This window comes from Musca autumnalis, unplaced genomic scaffold (genome assembly GCF_047663935.1).
Source record: "Musca autumnalis isolate F117 unplaced genomic scaffold, ASM4766393v1 scaffold_1, whole genome shotgun sequence".
Taxonomy (NCBI): domain Eukaryota; kingdom Metazoa; phylum Arthropoda; class Insecta; order Diptera; family Muscidae; genus Musca; species Musca autumnalis.
In genome coordinates, this window is record NW_027411644.1 from 66,482,306 (window position 1) to 66,503,738 (window position 21,433).

Sequence of the window (21,433 nt, forward strand, 5' to 3'; positions counted from 1 at the left end):
GTCTCGCCCATAGAAGACCTCAAGAGGTCTTCTGTTGCCTATAGAAGACCTCAGTATGTCTTCTCTTGCCTATTGAAGACCTCAAGAGGTCTTCTGTTGCCTATAGAATACCTGAAGAGGTATTCTGTTGCCTATAGAAGACCTCAAGGGGTCTTCTGTTGCCTGTAGAAAACCTCAAAAGTGTTTTTGTTCCTTGAAAAACCTCAAGAGGCCTTCTGTTCCCTATTGAAGACATCAGGAGATCTTCTTTTGCCTATAGAAGGCCTCAAGAGGCCTTCTCTTGCCTATAGATGACCTCAAGAGGTCTTCTGTTGCCTATATAAGACCTAAAGAGGTCTTCTGTTGCCTATAGAAGACCTCAAGGGGTCTTCTGTTGTCTGTAGAAGACCGCAAAAGTGTTTTTGTTCCTTAAAAAACCTCTAGAGGCCTTCTGTTCCCTATTGAAGACATCATTAGATATTCTTTTGCCTATAGAAGACCTGAAGACCTTCAGTCTCCTATTGAAGACTTCAATAGTCTTCTGTTGCATGTAGAAGACCTCAAAAGGTATTTTGGTGCCTGTAAAACACCACAAGAAGTGTAAAAGATCTCAAAAGACTAAAGAATACCTCCAAAGGTCTTCTGTTTATAGAAGGCCTCAGGAGATCTTCTTTCTATAGACCTCAAGAGTTCTTCTGTCTATAGAAGACCTCGCGAGGTTTATCTGTAAGCTTTAACGATTTTGTTTTTTATTTGTTTGTTGTTTTTTTTTATAAAAAAATATAATTTATTTTTATTTTTGAGTAGTATAGGGACAGTAGGAATCTCAAATAGAATTTTTTCTCAACATTTTTATTTTTTCATATTCTTTCCCATAAGATCAACTGATTCTGAAGTTTCAAATTTTATTTCTAATAATTTTAAATTTTCTTGTATTTGAAAAAAAACACAACATTTCTGTATAGTATATGGGGTCAGTAGGAATTCCAACATTTAATAAAACTCACATGAATCTATCTTTTGCATAGATTTATTATCATTGGGACTTGAAATGGTGTTGTATAACATTTTTATATAGTAAAATAGTGTAATTTTATTATGTTAGTAGGATTTGCGACATTTTTTTTTTTGTAGTTGTTGACTGTAGGAATCTAATTTTTTGAAAATCCCCTAATGTTGATATTGTTAAAAATTTATTGGTTGATAAAATTGGTTTCTTCAGATGTGTTCATGAAACTTCTATAAATTTCATTTGCATGTCTGAATTTTAATATAAATATTATAAGGGTGTGTGAAAGTTTTTATATATATTTTTTGTGAAAAACAAAATATTGTTTGTATATACATAGTAGATAGCATCAGTAGGAATATCGGAGCTTGATGGACTTTACATTTAGTTATCTTCTTTGAATCAGAGCTCCGATTTACTCGCAAGTGAAAATTTGGGGGGAGGTTGTAAGTTTTTTTGAGTGCAATTTTTTGGTGGAGGTGTGTCAAATTTTTTTGAGGTATGGGGTGAGTTTTTGTTTGGGTGGGGGAAGGGGGCAATTTGCCCCCCTCAAATTGAACGAATTCAAGTATTCGGAGCTCTGCTTTGAATTGATTTCATGTCATACGACCTTTATGGATTTTATTTTGCATTTTATTGGTATGATATGACAAATTACCATTTCTGCTGTCTGCAACAGAGCAGAGTTCTATAGAAAGTAGATAGGGTCAGTAGGAATCTATGTATGTATGTGAAATGGCTTACAATAATCTCACCCCTAGGAAATTTTTTTCTATTATTATACAAGAATCAAGAGTTATGAGTGAGGATTTTAAAGGCAAATCTCTATAATTTCGCTATAAATTTATATAAATTTTCCGGTGCATATATTTTTATTTAAATCTCTACAAAGGTTTTGTTTCCCTTTACTTAAAACATAATGAACTATGTTCGCCAAGAGTGTATTTTTGTTTTCCTTAATACTTCTCCACCTTGGGATTTGACAAATCCACCTGTGTTAAAGGTGGCGGTGGTGGAGATGATTGCTTTTCGGGCGTGTTTTCATTGGTCATGGGTGGCATGGAACGCTTCACAGCCATTACTTTATTGTCAGTCATTTTTGGTGGTATGGTTATATCTAAGCTATCCGATTTTTTCATAAACAAATAACCACTGGCCATCATGCCAACCAAGGACAAGGTAATCAAAGTCCAGCGTAGGCCGGCATTGAAGCGGAGACCCCTGGAAAGAAGGAATTTAATAAATTACCTATTAAGCCAATTATTGTACTTGGACTTACAAAAACAATGTATATTTCAGCATATTGGTGTAGGTCTTATTCAAGGCTGCTCCCTCCTCTACCCAAAATAATGGCAGCACAACCTTGGGTATATTTGCCACTGGCTCAATTTGTGCCACCGGTTCTATGTCCATGCTGAATTGCAAACGTTTGGCGGCACGCAAGGGAGTGCCAGAGATCTATAAAAAATATTTATTTTTTAATTTTTGCCATTTTCTTATTTTTTGAGGTTCCTCACCAATTCAAAATCTATGTAAATTGCATGATCATGTTCATTGGGGTTGAGGCCCTCCACTCCAGCAATTAGGGCAGGATCAGCATTATAAAAATGTGGCAGAGAAGCCAATAAAGGTCCTCCCACACAGGCACTTAAACTCATGGTGCCCTTGGGTGGACAAGTGTCCAAATCTTCGGGATCATCACAAAAACAATGGAGCTCAGGATCACCCTAAATAGAAAAAAACCGCAAATTATTTTAATTTTCCTCTCACACTACCTTACCCTTATATCTCCAAAATCCAAGGTAAAATAACTGGCCGGCAGACCAGCATATGAGGACTTCCTTACATAATGGGCACCCAAAGAACGACACAGATCGGGGGTAAAGGCCCACAAACCCTCATCTTTGTGTAGAAATGGTGGAAACACAGTGGAATCGGTACCCTTAAACTGATTACAGGCATCACCCGCCCAAACATCCAGTTCAGGTTCATCGGCAAATTTCAAAATTGTGCCCATTTTGTGGACATTTTTAACACCACGGCAGGCGGTAAAGCGACCGGCATCAGAGTTATTGGCCTAAGAAATAAAAATGTGTTATTATTTTTTTTTTCAAATTTCTCCTTGAGGACTTTTTCTTCTTACCCTGCCCATAAAGGAAAACAAAAAATGGGTATCATTTACTTGTGTAGCCTGTTTCACTTCCCCCGTATAGAATGCCGTACACAAAGCCTTGGCAGCAAATTCATCCGATGAACAATCCACACTTATGCCACGAAAGAATATATCCATAAAACTAGTCGTCAATGTGGCCTTTTGATCTTTGAATACTATCCCAATGGCCTTGGATACCAATTCCATCATGGCGGCACGTTCTCGCTGGACAACAACGGATATGGGCTGGCAAAAAATCAAATTAAATTAATTATTCTTGTAGAATTATTTCATATTACATGGCATTATTTATTAGCTTAATTTTTTCCCCTCACATTCTGGAAAAACATTTAAATTTAATAATCCATCCCTTTCCATTCAGCCTAAAAGTATGCAATGCACATTGTCTTTAAATCATATGTTTGTTTGCTTGTATTTGACGTGCCTCAGTGCCAAATATAGTCATCACCTAACGGTTTGTATGTTGCTTGGGAATTTCAATTTTATATTTCAACAAAGGCTAATAAAGTAATTGGCCATAATTGCCAACGATTATGGATAATATGTGAAGGCGGTATGGGCGTATAATGACAGATTGTGTAAATGCTTGAATTGCGGAGCAACTCAATTGAGATTTTAAGGGAAATTTTGAGAAAAGGCATAAACGGTGAATTTTTGTAAATCAAAATAAAAAGACTAGATAGGAAATATTTTATGGAAATGTTGCAATTTTTCCTTTCAATTTCTTTGAAAAGTTTTTCAGAGATTTTTTTTGAAATATTAAATTTGAAAGCTATGTTTTCTCCATATATAAGTTGCGACTTGGTTTTACTTTAAAAAACCCTACACGTTATTATTAAATTTAAAAAAAAAATATATGTTTTAAATTTTTTCAGGTAGTATATAGGGACAGTAGGAATCACAAATTTAAATTGCCTTTATACTTATATTATTTGCCACTTATTTTGCATGCAATCGATTGATTCTAAGGCTTTTAGAAGTTCAATTTTTAATTCCAAAAATATTAATTTTTTTCTAAGGTATAAAACGCAAAGTTTGTAATCAGTAGATAGGGTCAGTAGGAACATCAACATTTAATAAATTCGAATTTGGCCACTTTTTTGTATAGATTTCTTATCAATTGGTGTTAAAATGGTATTGGATTCACGTTGAATACCGAAAAATAATATAATTTTTTATGGAGATTAATTTTTTTTTTGATTTTTGAGAATAGTAGACAGGGATAGTAGGAATCTCTGCATGAGAAATAACGCTGTAGGCATGTCCGTAGAGTGAATTTTTTAAAAGCACCGTAGGGATGTTTACAATAAAAATTTTTAAATGTGTTTTTGCGGACAGTAGGAATTCCATAATTAAATTGGCAAAATATGATCGATTGAAATTCTGAGCTCAATTTTTATTTCTAAGATAATTATATATTCTTTTTCAGTCATTCAGTTATTTTAGTCGGTGTCTGCGGGTTTCTTTTAGAGTCCCTGGTCCCAAAAAATAGTAACGTTTTAATAGCGGCAGCGAGAACAAGCTATTGCAAAAAAAATCCAAGCGAACATTTCTGAAATTTTGTATGGAAAGTAACTGAAGGAATGGACTGATATAGTAGATATTCGAACCAAATTGGTTACACCTTAACAATTTCAGCTAAAAACATATGACGCCGCAAGACTCTCGAAACTTTAAGCAACTAAGAACGGCCGGGCCGATCTTGTTATACCCTCCACCACGAGTTGTATTGAAGTAATATGGAACAATTAGTTTCCTTTCGTTTATGAAGAAGACTAAGTCCATATTTACATTAGGCAAGTTTCCTTGCGGCAATTATCAGTTTGAAGGAGAGAGAGGTGAGGCATATGGTAACCCTTTGCCTATCAAAACCCTCCCTCATCGACGAACTGACAATTGCCGCAAGGAAAATTGCTTAATGTAAATATTGACTTAATATCAAATTTCAGCAAGTTCGGTAAAACAATGAGGTTAACCTTCACAATACCGAAATGCGGGAGGTATCGTTGCATGGGGGCTATATCAAAACATCGATCTATACCTACAATAGGCCGGGGCGATTTGTATGGAAGGAGAAAAGTGATAGTGTGCGCCTGGAGTTTCTGATTCTTGGGATTGTACTGAGCAAAAAATTCCACTAGACCATACGTCTACGGTGAAAATCGAGCCCCCGGATTTTGACTTTTGGCCACACCATATCTCAGAAACCTGACCTATTCTGAAAATTTCTTTTTGCGTTCTTAGTACACTCACCAAGGTCTTTCATCTTCAAAAGGAAATTTCCACCCACTGACTTTGAGTCAAATTTTGTAGCACAGTGTAATTTATCGATATTTTACGAAAAATGTGCACTTTCTCGGGGCCATAACTGCCTGAGGGAGCGTTTCAATGCTTTTGCGATGTACTAAAGAGTTCTTAATTATTGTCTTGGCTACAATTTTTGTCTTTGTGTTGGATCGAAAATCTCAGTGGTTTGGCTGTTACATATATGCCAAAATATCCAAAAAAACCTTGAAAAAAACTTCAAGTCAAAATCCGGGGGCTCGATTTTCACCGTAGACATATGTTCTAGTGGCCTTTTTTGCTCAGTACAATCCCAATAATCAGAAAATCCAGGCGCCCATGGTGGTGTTCAAATCGCCCCACCCTAACCTACAAATTTCTGGCGGAAAATTTTTAAGACTCAAAGAAGACTAAATACCAAATTTCCGATTTTTCGGTAAAACCTTCAAATACCGAAAATTAGAAGGTACACTTCTATGGGGGATATAGGAACCCCCGGACCTACGCTGATAAATCTCTTCTGGAATTTGTTATGACCCCATGGAAGACTAAATAACAAATAAATAACACTTCTAATTTCAGTCTTTCGGTGGGATATTGACGTCACAACCTTCAAAATATTGGAAATAGGGAGATACCGTTCTATGAGGGCTATATGAAGTCGTGGACCTATATCGACAATTTTCTGGGAGAAAGTTTTATACACCCAACAAAGACTAAGTACCACATTTCAGCCACTTCGATGTGATAATGAGGTTAAAACCTTGAAAATACCGAAAATCGGGTGGTACCGTTCTAAGGGGGCTATATGAAGGCGTGGACCTATACTGGCAAATTTCATATGGAACGTTAAATAATCCAAATAAAGACCAAATACCAAATTTCAGCCATTTCGGTGGATTATTGTGGCCACTACCTTCAAAATACCTGAAATAGGGAGGTACCGTTCTATGGGGGCTATACTAAGGAGTGGACATATACCGACAAAATTCTGGGGGAACGTTTTATACCCCCTGAGTACCAAATTTCAGCCATTTCAGTGAGGCTAAAACCTTCAAAATACCGAAAATCGGGTGGTGCCGTTCTATGGGGACTATGCTAAGGCGTGGACCCATACCGATAAATTTCTGGGGGAAAGTTTTATACCCCCAACGAAGCCTAAGTACCAAATTTCTGCCATTTCGTTGTGATAATGAGGCCGTTCTATGGGGGTACCGTGCTATGGGGGCTATATCATAACGTGGACCGATATAGCCCATTTGTCATCCCAAACATCCTAGGAGTAATGGAAACTTCTATACTAAATTACAAAGCTCTATCTTAATAATTGCGATCTGTAACATGCTTTCAACAGACGTCGGATCCTGATTAAGAATAAATATACTTTATGGGGTCTCCGATGAATATTTCGATGTGTTATAAACGGAATGACAAATTTAATTATACCCTCCATATTATGGTGGAGTGTAGAAAAAATCGAGGAAAATACTAACCAACGCCCTGATACACCCACAACCGCAATTTTCATTGATGGGATACGACTTTATGTAGTATTCGAACGGCTCCACAACGAGTTGGGGAGTCTGTTAGCGGATGTCTTACGAAAGAGACCATACATGTTAATACCAACATATTTTTATTACAAATTATTTCAGGAATATGCCCTTGACGAATATGGCATTTCATCTTTCGGTATCACCAGCCTCTTGAATATAGAAAGAAGACCTCCTAAAGGTCTTCTACAGATAGAAAACCTCGTTAGAAACCTTCTTAAGGTCGTTCGTACCTCCTAAGTGTCTTCTACATACAGAAGATGAACGTTTTCTATTGAAAGTAATCCAAAAAAAAAAATATGTTTTATGGATATGAGACATAGTAAATAACTTCTATAGATGGAATTCCGTAGATAGAAGATTTTCTAAAGGTATTTTCTTCTGCAAGAAGTCTTCTGTATATAAAAGTCTTATTTTACCAAAAGAAGACCAACTAAAGGTCTTACGCCTATACATATATATCTCACATTTCTTCTTTAGATGGAAGATCTTAGAAAAGTCTTCTTCAGTTCTAATGTAGGTAGAGGAACCCATAAAGGTCTTCTGTAGACAAAAGAAAATCTTCTAAATATAATCTGTAGAATAAAAGGTAAAAATACGACCTCAAGATCGATATATTGAAATCCTCTGAAGGGGTTACTATAGGTAGAAGACTTCCTAAATGTTTTCGTTAGATACAAACCACTTTAAGGTCTTCTATAAACAGGAAAGTCTCTTAAATGGCTTTGAAGTCTCCTGGTTTTTAACCAACCTCAAATTGTATTGGAGAAAGTTTTTTTTTTATAGATGTCAAAGATTTCTCGTAGAAGTTCAGAGATATCTTCTCTTAGTAGTCCTGAAAGGTCTTGTAGTCCAGAATAAATTTCTTCGTGGAGTTCAGAAACATCTTCTCTCGTAGGAGTTCTAAAGTTATTCACCTAAAAGCCCGGAAATATTTTCTCAAAGAAGCCCAGAAAATTGTTCTTATAGATGTCAAGAAAGATTTTGCCGAAGCCCAAAACGAAATCTTATAAAGGCGAAAAAATAGTTGTAGCAGAATTCTGTGAATATACTCACAAATATGTTCTCTTAGAAAGTCCTGACATAAAAGTCCAGGGAGAAATTTTGTAGAAGTCTAGAATAATGTTTATAGAAATTTAGAAAGATTTTTCGGTAGAAGATCAGAAGCATTTTACCATATAAGCCCCGAAAGATTTTCTCATTGAAGGTCAAGAACATCTTTTCGTAAGATGCCAGTATGACTTTCTCACAGAAGCGCAGAAAAATTTCGTTTATAGAAAAAGTCTTTTGTTCTCGTAGAAGTCCACAGATATGCCGAGAAATATGTTCTCAAACAAGTCCTGAAATATCTTCTAGTAGAAACCCTGAAAGGCTAGTGATAGAAATCTAGTATGACTTTGTAGAAATTCTAAAAGATTTTCCCATAGAAGTGCAGAAGAATCTTCTCGTAGTAGCCCAGAAAGATTTTCTCATTAAAGATAAACAAAAGAAATTTTCGCCGGAGAGCCAGAAAAACAATTTAAAGATGGTATTGTAAGGATCCACAGGGCACGAAATCTAATTTATTTAATTTAGAAAGTCTGTTGGAAAAATTGCATACGACAATTTTCGTTTATTAAAATGGGTATTTCAACACGAAAGTTAGACATCGGTAAGCTGCAATCACAACAGATAGCCACAGCATATTCCACTCAACTAGCCCAATTGCTTAATCAAAGCACTCCTCATCCCGATAACATATCAGCGCAATGGCAAAGCATTGCCCACTCCATGCAAACAGCCGCAAAATCCATACTTGGATATCAGAGACCTCCACCAAGGAATCCATGGTATGATGAGGAGTGTCGTGCTGCCACCGAAGAGAAAAATGCGGCATATAAGGCTACTTTACAATCCGTAGCAACGCGTAGTGCACGAGAGAGATACAGGGAGAAAAGGAGAGAGGAGAAACGTCTTTTCCGCAGGAAAAAGAGAGAGATGGAAAAGCGGGAGTGTGAAAAAATCGAGATGTACAGGAGCCAGAATGAAGTCCGAAAATTCTACCAAAGAGTCAAGCATCAAACTGATGGCTTTGGTACAGGCACATCCTTCTGTAGAGACCAGCAAGGTAATTTGGTAACTGATACAGATAGTGTACTCAGGATATGGAAAGAACATTTTTAAAATCTGTTGGTATCCAATAGCAGCGAAGACGACGAAGATACCACAGTCCCAATCCCAGAAGATGGTATTGAATGTATACCGCCCAGCCAAGATGAGGTAAAGACAGCAATAAATCGGCTGTAGAATAATAAGGCAGCAGGGGCCGATGGCTTACCAGCCGAGCTGTTCAAGACCGGAGGCGACACGCTGATAAGGTGTATTCATCAGCTAGTTAGCACCTGGCGGGAAGAACGAGTACCCGACGATTGGAACCTGAGTATCCTGTGCCCCGTCCACAAGAAGGGAGATAAGACTGTATGCTCTAACTAGTATAGGGGCATAAGTCTACTCCCTATTGCCTACAAGATCGTGTCAGGGATATTGTGCGAACGACTAAAGCCTATGGTCAACGAGATAATTGGACCATACCAATGCGGCTTTACACCTGGCAAGTCCACCATTGACCAGATATTTACCCTGCGGCAAATCCTGGAGAAGACCCAAGAGATGCAGATCGACACCTACCACCTTTTTGTCGATTATAAAGCAGCCTTCGACAGCCCGCTGCGTTCAAAGGTATTCCAAGCCAGACATGGTATTCCCGCAAAGCTCATCCGGCTTTGTAAAATGACTTTAACTGACACGAGGTCCTCAGTTAAAATAGGAAAGAACCGAAGAGTTTGGTACCAAAAGAGGTTTCAGACAAGGAGACATCCTTTCGTGTGACCTCTTCAACATCCTGCTAGAAAAGGTTATACGAGAGGCAAACGTCAAAAGAAGTGGCACAATCTACACCAATAGTCACATGTTACTTGCTTATGCTGATGATATAGACATCATGGGCCGATCAGTAAAAGAAGTAACTGATACCTTTATAAAGGTCGAAGGAGAATCTGCTAAAGTGGGTCTGGCGGTAAACGGTGAGAAGACCAAGTTGATGGTGTCGACGCGCAATGCGTCCATTGAGCTCGGACCGACTGTGGAAGTTGGTTCCTATAATATTGAGGTAGTAAAAGACTTCGTCTACCTCGGCACCTCCGTAAACACAACAAACGACATCAGTTGTGAAATAAAAAGAAGAATTGTATTGGCCAACAGATGCTACTTTGGTTTAAGTAAGCAGTTTAAAAACAAAGCCACATCTCGTCAAACAAAAATAACGCTCTACAAAACACTGATACTACCCGTGCTGATGTATGGCTCCGAAGCCTGGGTACTTGCGCAAGCAGACATGGCAGTGCTTGGTGTGTTTGAGAGAAAAATTCTTCGATAGATCTACGGACCAATCTGCGTTGACGGCGAATATCGACGTCCCATGAACCACGAGCTGTATCTGCTATACAACGACATCAATATTGTTAAACGTATCGAGATGCAGCGATTGCGTTGGCTAGGCCATGTTATAAGAATGAGTGATGATGAACCCGCTAAAAAGGCGTATAAATACGGGCCGCATGGAGGTTCTCGCAGATCTGGAAGGCCAAAGTTTCGTTGGAGCGAACAAGTGAAACGAGATATCAGTAAACTACATATCCCAGATTGGGAAAATACAGCAGCAAACAGAGAGGATTGGAGATTTTTTCTTAGTTCGGCTTATGGAACAAATGTTCTGTAAAAGGCCAGCTAAGTAAGTAAGTAAGTAAGAAATTTCTAAGAAGTGCAGAAAGATCTTTTCATAGAAGCGCAGACAAAATCACTCTATAAAAGTTTAGAAAAGCCTTCTGATGGAAGTTCAGAAAATGTTCTTGTAGAACTTATTGGATATTTACAGAAATATATTGGAATAGTAGCCCTGAAAGATCTTCTTGAAGAATCCAAGAATAATTTTCCCATTGAAGCCAAGAAGCATCTCATTGAAGATACAATATTCGTAGAAGGCCCGGAAGAATTTTTAAAGAAAAAATCTAATATTTTATTTTTATTTTCAAGGGAAATTTTTTTTCTCGTTAAAACCAAGAAGCATCTCATCGACGATAAAATATTCGTAAAAGGCCCGGAAGAAATTTTAAAGAAAAAATCCAATATTTTATTTTTATTTTCAAGGGAAAATATATAAGAATTCCGCAAATTAATTTATGTTTTTATGTGACCTGTGACCTCTGATTTCGTCGAGTAAATAATCTTTAGAGTTTTCTAATTATTAACAAGTGAGCCAAGGCTATAGTCGGGTCGGTGCCGACTATGTGATACCCTACACCACTTCCCCTGTGCATAAGCTTTTGACTGGTAAAATTCAAAATATTAAAATTGGGATAGCTTAGCGCCTTTGCTCTGAATGTCTTCATTAATACAGGTCAATTTTATTGAAACGCGTTTAAGTGCATCGTCAGAATAACTCAAATAAAAAATGGAAAAGTGGGATGGATGCCAACCATCAACCATCACATTCCGACCCCTGAATAATATCCGACCATTACCAAAATCAATAGGTTTATTCCTCTGTGGGACCCCCATTAACACCCAAAATTTCGTGACGATCCGATCAAAATTGCGACCTGTAGCGTAATTACAAAGAATGGAAAAATGGGATGTATTAACGACTATTGCGATATCTCCGTTATTTGGCCACCTACGCCAACCTACTTTGCATCATTGTAAAGATGGGATTTTCTACTTTCATCGTCAGACTTTGTTTTTGGAAGGTCCCCAACCAAAGCTGTCATATTCGTCATTATTATTAAAATCGCAAAAATGAAAAGTTGTGCTCTATTAGCGGCTATTGCGATATCTTCGTTGTTTGACCACCTCAAACATCGTTGCAAAGGCGATATTTTCTACATTCATTAGCAGGTTTTGCTTTTGGCATACCCCCTATAGAAGATATTCGGTTTGGAAAAAAACATTGTCTTTTTCTCCAAAAAAGTTTTTTGCACATTCCGACCCCTAAATATTATCCGACCATCACCAAAATAAATAGGCTTTTTCCCCTGCGGGATCCCCATCAACACCAAAAATTTGGTTACGATCCGATCAAAATTACGACCTGTAGCGTGATTTCTTTAAAAGTGGAAAAATTGGATGTATTACCGACTATTGTGATATCTCCGTTATTTGGCCACCTACGCTAACCTACTTTGCATCATTGTAAAGACAGGATTTTCTACTTTCATAGCCAGGTTTTGTTTTTAGAAAGTATCCAACAAAAGCTGTGTTATTCCTCATTAGAATTAAAATCGAATAAATGAAAAGTTGGGTTCTATAAGCGACTATTGCGATATCTTCGTTGTTTGACCACCTACGGCAACCTACCATACATCGCTGTAAAGGTGACATTTTCTGCTTTTAATACACCCCTTATAGATACTGAGATATTCGCTTTGAAATAAAACGTTGACTTTTTCCGAAAATAAGTTTTTTGCCCATTCCGACCCATGAATATTATCCGACCATCACCAAAATCAATAGGCTTCTTCCCCTCCGGGACCCTCATCAACGTCCAAAATTTGGTGACTATCCGATCAAAATTGCGACCTGTAGCGTGATTACAAGGTTTAGATGGACAGACGGACGGACGGACGGACTGACGGACGGACACACATAGCCAGATCGACTCAGCTCGTCGAGACATTCATTTTGATATATATAAGTATGGGTCTACGACCATTATTTCGATGCGTTACAAACTTTTTGGCCAAAACCAACTTATAATACCCTCCCCACATAGTGGTGTAGGGTATAATTAGCAGCGTGACATTCTAAAAATCCGGTAGCTATTCTTGCATGATATAAATTTTCTATGTAATCCAATCTCTTCCACAACTTACCACAATCAATGGATGAATAATTGTAAAAACTTCTTCGCCTGTCAATGGCTTTGAAGCCTCGGCATTAAAGATGAAAACATTGCGCATATTATATGAAACCGTATCCTCTTCATCATCATCGACCAGATCATATTTTGATTTCCATTCACTTCAAAAAAAAAAAAAAAAATATTTTTACAAATTTCTTCAATTAATTTTCCTTTTTTAAAAACCTACTCAAAAACATATGGCCCAACTTCCCGCAAATGTGGTTTCTCTCCCCTCGCAAATCCCTCAGGATTTGTTATATTGAATACGTAAAAATAAAAATGCAACGGAAATGGAGTATTTTCCCACAGCTCACGAATATCGGAACCAGGTTTCAAGTTAACCTGTTTCTTGAGAATAAATTTCAAGATTTTCGGAAATATTAACCAACCATTCAAAATGGCAAAAACAAAAACGCTACCCGATACTATTAACAATTTCGTGCGATTTATTTTCATTTTCAGCGTTTTTGGCTCTCTCAAACGTTTTAGAAATTTACGAAATTTTAGAAAAGTGAAAAAATAACGAAGATTATATTCCAAAGCCGTTGTGGGTTTTATGAGATTTTTTTTTTTTAAATTCCAAATATCTTTGTGAAAGTTAGCTTAAGGTCGATTAGATTTTTTTGATTTAAGACAACCGTTTTGTTTGAATAGCTCGTTTCGACTGACTTATTGCCAATTTGAAGTAATAATATTCCTCCTTAGATTTTTTTTTTCAAAATACCCTTAACAATTTACTTTTTTTCTAATGGCTGACTTGGATGATACGTGCGAACTTTTGCAGTCAAAAACAAAACGCTTTTTTCATTTTTCGATTCGTTTCATGTGAAACAATAAATGTCGACAAAAACGTTTGTTGCTGCAGCAACTACATATTACTGCGGCAATTGTTGCACTTTATATTAAAATAATCTACAAATACATATATGTATATATGTGTGTGCCTACATACATATGTATGCCAAGGGAAAATCGTCGTCTCTGAGAAAAAAATATATATTGAAAAAATGCTGATTATTACCATTATTTCCTCGTTTCAATTATAAGTTGTCTGTGGAAATGAAATAAAACACACATTTTATAAATTCTAAGCTGTTGAGATTACAGTTGGAAGAAGAAGTATGCCTCAGTGACAGATGATAGTTGCTTCGAGCTTAGCTAAACATACCATATAAAAAGTATACACAAGTATCTTCTCACAGAAGCCCAGAAATGTATTAATGAAGAAGCTCAAAAAGCCTTTTAGAAATGCAGAAAGATCTGTAGATTTTCTCATAGAAACCCAGAGATTACACTTTTGTTTCCAATAAGTCCAGATTTTTCTTGTAGAAAAGATTAAGGACAATCTTCTCGTAAAGACCCAGGGAAATTTCCTCTTAGAAGCCAAGAAAGATACTTTAGAAATCTTAGACAGATCCCGTCGAAGCCTAGAAAATCTTCATGTAAGTGGTCAGAACAAGTTTTTTAAGAAGCCCAGAATGATTTTCTCGTAGAAGTTCTAAAGATCTTCAGATTTGCCTATAGAAGCCCGAAAAGATTTTGTAGAAATCCAAAAAGATCAACAGATCTGCTTGTAGGAGCCCAGAAAGATCTTCCCCAAGAAGTCCAGCAAAGTTTTCGCATAGAAATCCAGAAAGACCTTTTTGTATAAATATAGGATGATCTTATCGGAGAAGCCCAGGTAAACATTCTCATAGAAATCCACCAAGATCTCCTCGTAAAAGTCCAGAATGATTTTAGCATAGAAGACCAGAACGATTTTCTAGCAGAAGTCTTAAAAGATCTTCTTAAATCCGAGAAATATGTTCTCCCAGAAGTTCTAAATGATTCTCTTTTAGAAACGCAGGGAAATTTTTTATAAAAGAAAGTATAATTTTCTCAAAGAATCATCTCATCGAAGAAGCCTAGAAAGATTTTAGCATATGAGCCTAGAAAGATCGTGTATAAATCCAGAAATCCCATGAGATCTTCTCGTAAAAGTCCAGAAAGATCTGCTTGTAGGAAGCCACATATTCTCCTAGAAGCCTAGAAAGATGTTCTTGAATTAATACAGAAAAATCTTCTCGGAGAAGCCCAGCCAAATATTCTCATAGAAGTCCAAAAAGATCTTCTTGTAGAAGTCCAGAAAGATCTTAGCAAAGAAGCTCAAAAAGATCTCGCAAAAGCCCAGAAAAATCATTCTATAAAAGTCATTCGATATGCTCAGAGAAGATCTTCTCGATGAAGTCCCACAAAGATTATGTAGGTGCCCAGAATTATCTACTTCTAGAAGACCACAGAAATATCGTCTTGTATAAATACAGGAACATTTTCTCGGATACACCCAACCAAATATTCTCGTAGAAGCCCGGAAAGATCTTCGTGTAGAAGTGCAGAAATATTGTAGCATTGAAGCCCAGGATGATCTTCTCCAAAGTTCTTATAGAAGGTTAGAACGATTTCTTGTAGAAGTCTCTAAAGATGTTCTTGTGAACATCCAGAAAAAATGTTCAAGCCCAGATAGATATTCCTGTGGAAATTCCGAAACATCTTCTCGCAAAAGTCCAGTAACATCTGAAACATCTGAAACATTTTCTGATAAAAGGCTAGTAAGCTTTTCTGGTAGAAGTCCATAAGACCTTCCCGATGAAGAAGAACAGAAAACTGTTGTAGAGTCCCAGAAGAAATATTTTTAGGAGCACAGACAAATTAGGTTGAAGCCCAGAAAGATTAGTATGGGGAATATTATTCGTACCAGAATGACCACGTAATCGTAAGACTTTCTTGTAGAAGAAGAAGAATTTTCCGGCTAAAAAAAATCTTCTTATAAAGAAATTCAGAAAGATCTTCTCACAGAAGTCCAGAAAGATATTCTCATAGAAGCTCATAAAGATTTCGCCGAAGCTCAAAAAGATATTCTGATAAAAGGCCAGCAAGATTTTCGGCTAGAAATCAATAAGATCTTCTCGTTGAAGAAGACCATAAAAATCTTGTAGAAGCCCAGAAATATTTATATTAGGAATTCTCGTTAAAGCCGAGAAAGATTTCCTCAAACAAATCCAGAAAGATCTCATTGAATCTTAGGAGGATTTCCTCACAGCAGCCCAGGAATATTTTCTCATACCAATCCAGAAAGGTCTCATTGAATCCCAGAACGATTTCCTCATAGAAGCCTAGAATAGAATGGAAATAGATAGAAATTAAAAATTAAAGTGAAAATCAATGTGTGCGGTCTTTGAAAATTCATCGCATACGAGTAATTTGTTTCAAAGTCATTTTATTAGGCTTATATGAATTGATATAAGAAAGAGTGTGCTCGTAATCGATTCCTACGGACCTCTAGAGCTCAGTATTTATAATATATTGCTTGTGTGCAGCTTTTGAGAATTTATCGCATGAGATATAATTACGGAATATAGGATAAATTTAGCAAAACTGATAACAGAAGAGTTTGAAATTTTTAAACTTGCGGTTGTATTTACTTCATCTCCAAATAAATGACATTTTGATACGAGGAAATAATGAGCCTCATCGTAATAATGCCCTTTGTAACTTATAAATCCCTTTCACACAATTTAAAGTCGACTGAAAGGGTCCTAATTTTCAAAATAAATTCCAGAAAAATCCTTTCCCTACAATAAAATATATATTGTGTATATTTTAAAAAAATTTAGAGAAGGAGAATTCATTTATGTCTTGTAGAAGTCTAGCAGAAGCCCAGAAAAATCTTATTATAAGCGACCTGAAAAAAAAACATAGAAATCCGTAAAGGTCTTCTTGTTGAAGCCCAGATAAATCTTCTTGTGAAAAGCCCATAAAAATCTTGCTGAAACTCGGAAAGATTTTCTAATAAGGGCCAACAAGATGTTCTGTAAGAAGTCATAAGATATTCTCTTTGAAGAAGACCAGAAAGACCTTATGTGCAGTCTTTGATAAATTCATCGCATGCGAGTAATTTGTCTTAAAGTCATTTCAATGGGCTTAAATGAATTGATATACAAAATAATGTGTTCGGTATCGATTACTATAGACTTCTTTAGTGTCATATTCATAACATATTGTTTGTGTGCAGCTTTTGAGAATTTATCGCATGGGATTTAATTGCAGAATGTAGGATAATATGCTTAAAGTTATTCCCAAAACTGATAGCAGAAGAATTTGAAATTAAACTTGAGGTTGTACCTAATTCTTCTTCTATAAACGTCATTTGCATACGAAGAAATAAAGATCTTTTCGGTAAAGCCTCGGAAGATCTGCTGTAGCGGCCCAGAATGATCTTCTGCTACGTGCCCAGAAAGATCTTTTTGTATAGACACAGGGAGATATTCCCGGAGAAGGCCAGCAAAGGATTCTTATCGAAGTCCAGAAAGATCTTTGTATAGACGTCCAGAAATATTTCAGCATTGAAGCCCAGGAAGATCTCGTATAAATCCAGACAAATCTTCGTATAAAAGGCCAGAAAGATTTTCTCCTAGAAGTCCAGAAAGATATTTTGGTTGAAGCCCAGAAAGATGTTCTCATAAAAGATCTGAAATATCCTCTTTTTGAAGCCCAAAAAGATTATTTATAGAAGTACAGAATGATTTTCTCAAGGAAGTCCAAAAATATCTTCTTGTGTAGCCCACGACAAACTCATCGTAGATGCCCAAAAAGATTTTAGCTTAGGAGAACAGAAAATCTTGTAGAAATCCAGAAAGATCTGCTCAGAGAAGCCCGGTGAGATCTTGTAGAAATCCAGAAAGAAGCCTAGAAAGATTTTAGCATAGGAGCACAGAAAATCTTTTAGAAATCCAGAAAGATCTGCTCAGAGAAGCCCGGTAAGATCTTGTAGAAATCCAGAAAGATTTTGTCGGATAATAACAGAAATATCTGCCTGTAGCAGCTCAGAACTTGTTTAAATACAAGAAGATCTTCTCGGAGCAGCCAGCCAAATATTTTTTATAGAAGTCCAGAAAAATTTTAGCATAGAAGCCCAGGAAGATCTCGAGAAAGAACAGAAAAATTTTTAAAAATCTTCTTGTTAAAACGCAGAAAGATGTCCTGAAAGATCTTCTCGTAGAAGAAAGATTAAAAGTCCTGGATGATTCATCAATTATGTCCAGAAAAATCTTCTTGTACCGAACGATCTCACCGTAGAAGCCTAGAAAGATTTTATCATAGGAGCCAAATAAGATCTTGTAGAAATTCAGAAAGATCTTCTCGTTGCAACTCAGAAATATCTGCTTGTAGGAGTTCAGAACGATCTTGTCATAGAAGCCCAGAAAGATCTTCTTGTATAAATACAGGAAGACAATACCAGCCAAATATTCTCACAGACGTATATAAATATTTCATAGAAGTGCAGAAGGGTGTTATCGTAGAAGTTCTGAAAGATTCTCTCTTAGAAGCCCAGAAAGATTTTACCATAGACGCCCAGAAAGATCTTGTAGACAAATGTTCTTGTAGATGCCTAGCCGAAGCCTACAAAATCTTTTTATAAAAGACCAGAAAAATGTTCGTAAAGATCTTCTTGTTGAAACCTAAATAGATCCAGAAAGATCTTCTCGGAGAAGCCCCGTAAGATCTTGCAGAAATCAAGAAAGATCTTCTCGGTTAATCCCCAGTAATATCTGCTTGTAGCAGCTCAGAACTTGTTTAAATACAAGAACATCTTCTCGGAGAAGATAGCCAAATATTTTTATAGAAGTCCAGAAAAAGTTTAGCATAGAAGCCCACGAAGATCTCGTGAAAGCCCAGGAAAATCTTTAAAATCTTCTTGTTAAAACCCAGAAAGATGTCCTGAAAGATCTTCTCTTAGAAGAAATTTTTTTATAAAAGTCCTGGATGATTCCTCAATGATGCCCAGAAATATCTTCTTGTACAGAACGATCTCACCGTAGAAGCCGAGAAAGATTTTATCATAGGAGCCAAATAAGATCTTGTAAAAATTCAGAAAGATCTTCTCGTTGCAGCCCAGAAATATCTACTTGTAGGAGTTCAGAACGATCTTGTCATAGAAGCCCAGAAAGATCTTCTTGTATAAATACAGGAAGAGAATCCCAGTCAAATATTCTCACAGAAGTCCATAAATATTTCATAGAAGTCCAGAAGGGTGTTATCGTAGAAGTTCTGAAAGACTCTCTCTTAGAAGCCCTGAAATATTTTACCACAGACGCGCCCAGAAAGATCTTGTAGACAAATGTTCTTGTAGATTTCTAGCCGAAGCCTACAAAGATCTTACAAAAGGCCACAAAAAATTTTAGAAGAATTTCGTTAAGATCTTCTTGTTGAAGCCCAAATAGATCTTGTGGAAATTCAGAAAAATATTCTCGCGAAAGTCTAATAACATCTTCTCATAGAAGCTGATAAAGATCAGATCACGCCAAAGATCAGAATGATTTGCTGATAAAAGCCATCAAGGTTTGTTTTTTGTAGAAGTCCATAAAGATATTCTCATTAAAGAAGATCAGAAAGATCTTATAGAAGCCCAGAAATATTTTATTTAGTAGCAATGAAAAATCTCATTGAAGCTCAGCTCAGAAAGATTTGCTCGTACAATTCCACAAAGATCTCATTGAATCCCAGAAAGATTTCCTCATTGAAGCCTGGAATAGAATGGAAATAGATAACAAATGAAAATAAAGAACCAACATCAATGTATGCAGTCTTTGAAAATTCATCGCATGCGAGTAATTTGTCTGAAAGTCCTTTTATTAGGCTTTAATGAATTGATATCGAAAAGAGTCTGCTGGTTATCGATTACAATAGTCCTCTTGAGCTTCATTTTCATAATATATAGCTTGTGTGCAGCTTTTGAGAATTTATCGCATGGGATATAATTACAGAATATACGATTTCTTCATAGAAGCCAAAGAACATTTTCTCGTAAAAATCCAGAAAAATCTCGTAAGAGCCCAGAAAGATTTTCTCATTGCAATAGAATGGAAATATATAGAATGTAAAATTAAATCGATTTTAAAATCAAAGACTGCAAACGTCTTTAAAAATTCATTGCATGCGAGTAATTTGTCTCAAGGTCCTTTTATTAGCCGCATATGATTGATATAGAAAAGCGGGTTATCGTTATCGATTACTATAGACCTCTTGAGCTTCATATTCATAATATATTGCTTGTGTGCAGCTTTTGAGAATTTATCGCATGGGATATAATTACAGAATGTACGATTTCTTCATAGAAGCCAAAGAACATTTTCTCGTAAAAATCCAGAAAGATCTTGTAAGAGTCCGGAAAGATTTCCTCACCGTAATAGAATAGAAATATATAGAATGTAAAAATAAAAAAATTGAAATCGATCAAAATCAAAGACTGCAAACATCTTTGAAAATTCGTCTCATGCGAGTAATTTGTCTCAAGGTCCTTATATTAGCCGCATATGATTGATATAGAAAAGCGGGTTATCGTTATCGATTACTATAGACCTCTTGAGCTTCATATTCATAATATATTGCTTGTGTGCATCCTTTGAGAATTTATCGCATGGGATATAATTACGGTTAGTATAAGAGTTTGACATTTTAAAACTTGGAGTTGTACATGATGCGTTGATACTATGAACAAATGAGCCTTATCGTAATAATGCCTTCTAAACGTTTTAAACCCCTTTCAGACAATTTAAAGACGACAGAAAGGCCCTGGTTTTCATCATAAGGGATACGAAAGTTCCAAAAAAGTCCTACTATATCCCTGCAATAATAAACCTTTGATTTCGTTTAAAGAATTTTTAGGGAAAGATAACACTGCTCAACAAAATTGAGAAAGTTGAATGTTTCAGACGAAGTTGCAGTTGTTTCTAGATGAAATCGGCGAGTTATTTTCAAATCCGGTCCCGGTTTTTCTCCATCAGCTCTTGTTTTTGAGATATAGCTCAAAATCGGTTTTTACGAGTTTAACCCAGACTTTCGTTATTTTCGGATACAAACAAATATTTTTTGTGGGGTTTTCGACATTAATATATTAAGGAGATGTTGTACGCTCGATACAAATCGTTTTTGAAATAGTTATGGTGAGTATATATCAAAAAATACAGCAAATATACGACGGACCTTGTAAAAATTGCTTATTTTGAGTATTTTAAGCTGCAATTACGTCATCGGGGGAAGTCATAGGATCTTCATATGGCAATGCGGATATGCTTAGGGTGTCTACTATATAGTCCAGTATTCAAATATATAATATAAAGTTCATAGCGCCCATCATTCGGCCATAACCTAAAAATCATCATGAAGATTGCCATTGAAATGTGGTAATGATATCACTGGTACATTATTTCCCTTTAGCAGTCTTCATGGCGATTTTTAGGTTATGGCCGAATCATGGCCATATTACACATTTGAATACTGGATTATATAGTAGACACCCTAAGCATATCCGGAGTACCATATGAAGATCATATGACTTCCCCCGATGACGTAATTACAGCTTAAAGTACTCAAAATATGCAATTTTTACAAGGTCCGTCGTATATTTTCTATATTTTTTTGGGTTATACTCACCATAATTATTTCAAAAACGATTTGTATGG

The 21,433-nt window shown here is 36.3% G+C and overlaps 2 protein-coding genes across 4 annotated transcripts in view; one reads left to right on the plus strand and one right to left on the minus strand.

The window, feature by feature from the left end:
* SNF4Agamma (SNF4/AMP-activated protein kinase gamma subunit) overlaps positions 1-21,433 on the plus strand; it is a 501,567-nt gene that overhangs the window by 125,624 nt on the left and 354,510 nt on the right. The window lies entirely within an intron of this gene.
* Snmp1 (Sensory neuron membrane protein 1) lies at positions 994-20,188 on the minus strand. Its single transcript, XM_073979923.1, has 7 exons — positions 13,120-20,188; positions 12,904-13,051; positions 3,132-3,386; positions 2,769-3,065; positions 2,506-2,715; positions 2,268-2,446; positions 994-2,209 (listed from the first exon to the last, which is right to left on the minus strand). The coding sequence occupies exons 1-7, from the start codon at positions 13,386-13,388 to the stop codon at positions 1,945-1,947; spliced, it is 1,623 nt and encodes a 540-aa protein (XP_073836024.1). The 5' UTR covers positions 13,389-20,188; the 3' UTR covers positions 994-1,944.